At 39.4% G+C, this 4,024-nt stretch overlaps 1 protein-coding gene across 1 annotated transcript; it reads right to left on the reverse strand.

Annotated features, from left to right (window-relative positions):
* Nucleotides 1–204: 204 nt before the first annotated feature.
* LOC110108082 (putative disease resistance protein RGA3) lies at nucleotides 205–3,573 on the reverse strand. Its single transcript, XM_020838592.2, has one exon. It carries the CDS (start codon nucleotides 3,379–3,381, stop codon nucleotides 205–207), a length of 3,177 nt encoding a protein of 1,058 aa, XP_020694251.1. The 5' UTR covers nucleotides 3,382–3,573.
* Nucleotides 3,574–4,024: the final 451 nt, after the last annotated feature.

The raw sequence follows: 4,024 nt of genomic DNA on the forward strand, positions 1-4,024 counted from the left end.
TTTAAGGCAAACTCACACACACAACGCATACACATGGACTCGAACCTTGAGCCTCTTAATTGGAAGCCTAAGCTCTCAACCAATAAGCCAAGGGGAGTTCTACACTCAATACAGTTAATAGTGGCAAATTCATGAAGAAAACATAAACATAAATGCAGCACTCAATACAGCTCACAGTAGAAGAAGTTGGACACAATGACAATGTCAATCAATAACAAACAGGTTTGTATAATAGAAGAAAGGGTTCCTTGTGTATCGCAGAAAACCTTTTCCAGCATTGTCAAATGCGAATACTCGTGGAATTTTTTCGATTATCCACCAGTCAGGTCCTCCTTTCAGTAATCTCCAAAGAACTCTCTCATTGCACATCAGTTGGAAAAAGAAATCATCATCATCATCACCTGGCTTTCGCTCCTCAACCAGCCTTTCTAACCATTCTGGGAGTCTCTCCATGAAAATATCGAAGAGGTTCAGTCGCTGAAGAGAATTTAGCTTCTCCACACAGTTCAGTACTGGGCAATAATTGATAGCGAGAATATGTAATGCGGGGAGATATGAGACCCTCTCTAGGCTCTGATCGTCAAAGAGTATCAGTTGTTCCATGACATTGGGGAGGTTTTCCACTTCTCTAAGGCTATGAGCTCCTTGAATTTGAAGGGTCTTCATCTTAGACTGTTCTAAACCTTTCGGTAGTGCTTTAAGCTTTGGGCAATCGTTAATAACCAGTTGATCCAATCGAGGTAAAACATGTGCCTTTCCTCTTCTTCGATCAAATCCTTCCATTTCTTTGTCGAAGGTCCACTCTTCTAATTCAGGCATACGATGGAGAATAAGGCTTTGAAGATTGGGAAAGGCTATTCTCATTGGTGTATTTGCGACATCCCATGCAGCAACACCAACGCCTAGAAATTCAGGTCCGATGCTCTTCACTGAAGCTGCACCACTTATGAGTAGATTGTTTAATTGTGGCAACTCTCCAGCTGGTGGAAGCTGTGTGCAAGAAATATTTTTTGATAACTCAAGTGCTGTCAACTGTGGAAGGCGTTCTCCAAAAGATGGAGATTTCATCCAGCTTGGGTAATGACGGCCAAAGAACTTTCGTATGTGGAGACGTTCCAAGCATTGCGGAGGACATAGCTCCTCCAAGACATCCTCGATGCGTGTGATGTCATCTTCTGTTGGAAGCGTTCCTTTTGTGTATAAAAATTTCAAGTCAACAAGATGAGTTAGTTTTCGAAGAGTTAGAGCTCCTTTCTGAGCTCTCTCCATCTTTGAAATGCTGAGCATTCTTAGCTGGTGAAGAGAGTTAATCAGCTCTTCCAAGGTACTGCTAGAGTCTACCGGTTCACTTGGATCAGCCACAACAAATCCGCTGAGGTCATTAATCGTTTCTAGTTTTGAAATTCCTTTTGGTATGGAGTTTAATGGAGAATTGTAGAGACCAAGACGTCGGAGATTGTGCAATTTAGTGATGGATTTAGGGAGTGTTGTCAAAAAAGGGCATGCACGGAGGTTTAGGAACTGGAGGTTTATGAGGTTTCCAATGGATTCCGGCAACTCTTTGATATTTGTTTCATCCAAATTAAGGTACCTCAAGTGTATCAGATCACCAATGGAATCGGGAATGCTCTCTATATCAACATTGTCCATTCGCAAGACACGCAGGCGTGCTAATCCTACCAACTGATTATCATTCAACACTTTAATGCCATTGAAAGTAAGTAGAGTTCTCAAACATTTTTGCTCAACAATAAAACCTTTAAGTTCTGATATATTTTCCTGATTTTCAATTGATAGTCTTCGAAGTTTTGTCCTTGAGGAGGTAGTTGTAACAGCCACTGTATTTCCAGAAAAAATCTCATCATGTGATAGAAATTTTGCTAGAGATCTCAAAAGGTCATGCATTGTACATTCAGTAGGATCAAAAGGGTCTGGCTGCAAAAGGTTTCTCCTAATCAATTCATTATAGTAATCCTCTGCTACATCTTCCACTAATAAATCACTTTTCTCCTTTACAAACCCTTCAGCCACCCATAATCGAACAAGATCATCACGATAAAGTGATTTATCTTCAGGAAACAAGGAACAATAAAGGAAGCATTGCTTGAGAGAAGATGGAAGGTCATCGTAGCTAAGATACAGAGCACCACCAAGCTCTGCAGGAAGGTTGCTTATGGACCATGCATCATTTTTAAAAACCTTTTCCCATTCTTTTCTATTTCTTTCCTTTTTTGCCAAAACACCAGCAATGGCTTTGATCGCTAGAGGTAAGCCAGAACATTTTCCAACAATCTGAATTCCTAAATCCGCCAACTTGCTGATCTTATTCTCCTGTCCCTCCACAAAAATTCTTCTACAAAGTATTTCCCAACTAGTCTGAATTGAAAGTTGCATCACTGGGTGTATGTGTGCTACCCCTATCTCCCTTGCAACATTTCTATCTCTAGTCGTCACTAAAATTCTAACAAAAGCACCAGCACTCTGTAATGGATTTCGAAACAAACTAATCCAAACATCAGCTCTCCAAACATCATCTAAAACAAGAAATAGACTCTTCCCATGAATCATAGCCTGAAGTAATGGTTGGAGCTCTGATTTAGTTCTACCCTCACCATAAACACCACCTGCCCCTCTAATCACTTGTTGCAGTAATTCTATCTCATCATAACTTTGTGAAACACAAACCCACACTTTGATTTGGAACTCACTCTGTATCTTCTTATTGTTATATATTTTTTGAGCTAGTGTAGTTTTTCCTATACCTCCCATACCAGTAATAGCAAACACACGGCATTTATTCATCTGCTCCTCAACTATCAATGTTACTAACTCTTTGGTAGCTTCTTCAATCTCACTTCCCACCACATCAAATTCGACCAAAGAAGTAGTTTGACGGGTGTTTACCACTGTGATCATTTGGGACTTCTTTTTTTCCTTGCTTTCCTCCAAATTAAACTGCAACCTATCTTGATAGATCTCTTCTAATCTATTGTTAAGACTCTTAATGCTTTCAGCAATCTGATAACGATGTGGAACGCTGGCAAAGCAGGAGGATAGGAGAGAGAAGTTGAAGCATACCAATGTTTTCTTTGATGGGGATGGTTGACCGACAAGCAAGAGAGCACCTTGAATTCTACAGAGATCGATGATGTCATCAGCATCATAAGCGATATCTTTGAGCTCGCTGACCCAGTGGTTAATATCTGGGTCATCAAGCCTCCTTCGCTCTGCCGCCTCCAGAAACTTTTGGATTCTCGCCATTCGCCTCTGGAGTCTTCTGAGTTCATCCTTGGCACCTAGAACCATGACCACCTTCTCACTCACCAAGCTGGCGAGCTTATCAACGAAGTTGCCCACAAATGCATCAAGTATCATCGCCATTTTGCTCTACCAGTATATATAATAGAGCAATGGAAGAATAGAATAGTAATGCATGCAAAGCAATGCCAGGAGTTACCTATTTATATAATATGATCAGCTGCCAAGACAGACTGACTAGTCAGGTTTTATGAGATTCCTTGATTTTGCAAGCAACTTGGAATTACTTGTGCCCTTCTGGTTTCTTTCTGTATTCTGAACTTCAAGCTTTCTACTCTGTAATTCTATTGAATGCAGTGAAAAATCCTAATCTGTGCTGATCAGTTTTGTAAGAGATTTTTTTTACTGTATTACCAGTCACATGAAGTTTATTTTCTTACAAATAAAATATCTAAAGTTCATATTTTGCTTTATTTTAAAATTTTATGATGCTTAAAAGCATAATAAAAATAGTTTTTTTATGCGTCAATTAAAAATTTTTAACGGTTGGTCAACAAATTAGTTTAATAATTTTGCCTTTGTACTCGCACAATAGAACGCTATTTAAAACCGTAGGAGGAAAGGATTGGAATGCAAAGAGGCTATCAAAGTCACACGCAAGGAATTAAATACTGAAGCTAAATGAATGAAGCCATCGCTTTCCCTTAAAACCAGGTATTTTTGTTCTGATAGAATGAAGCTAAGTTTAAAGAAGAAGAAAAAATGG

The sequence above is a fragment of the Dendrobium catenatum genome, unplaced genomic scaffold (genome assembly GCF_001605985.2).
Source record: "Dendrobium catenatum unplaced genomic scaffold, ASM160598v2 original_scaffold_243868, whole genome shotgun sequence".
In the NCBI taxonomy this organism is placed as follows: Eukaryota; Viridiplantae; Streptophyta; class Magnoliopsida; order Asparagales; family Orchidaceae; genus Dendrobium; species Dendrobium catenatum.

Coding starts and splice junctions, on each gene's coding strand:
- LOC110108082 (XM_020838592.2), bottom strand. CDS start 3,381: ATGGCGATGATACTTGATGCATTTGTGGGCAACTTCGTTGATAAGCTC.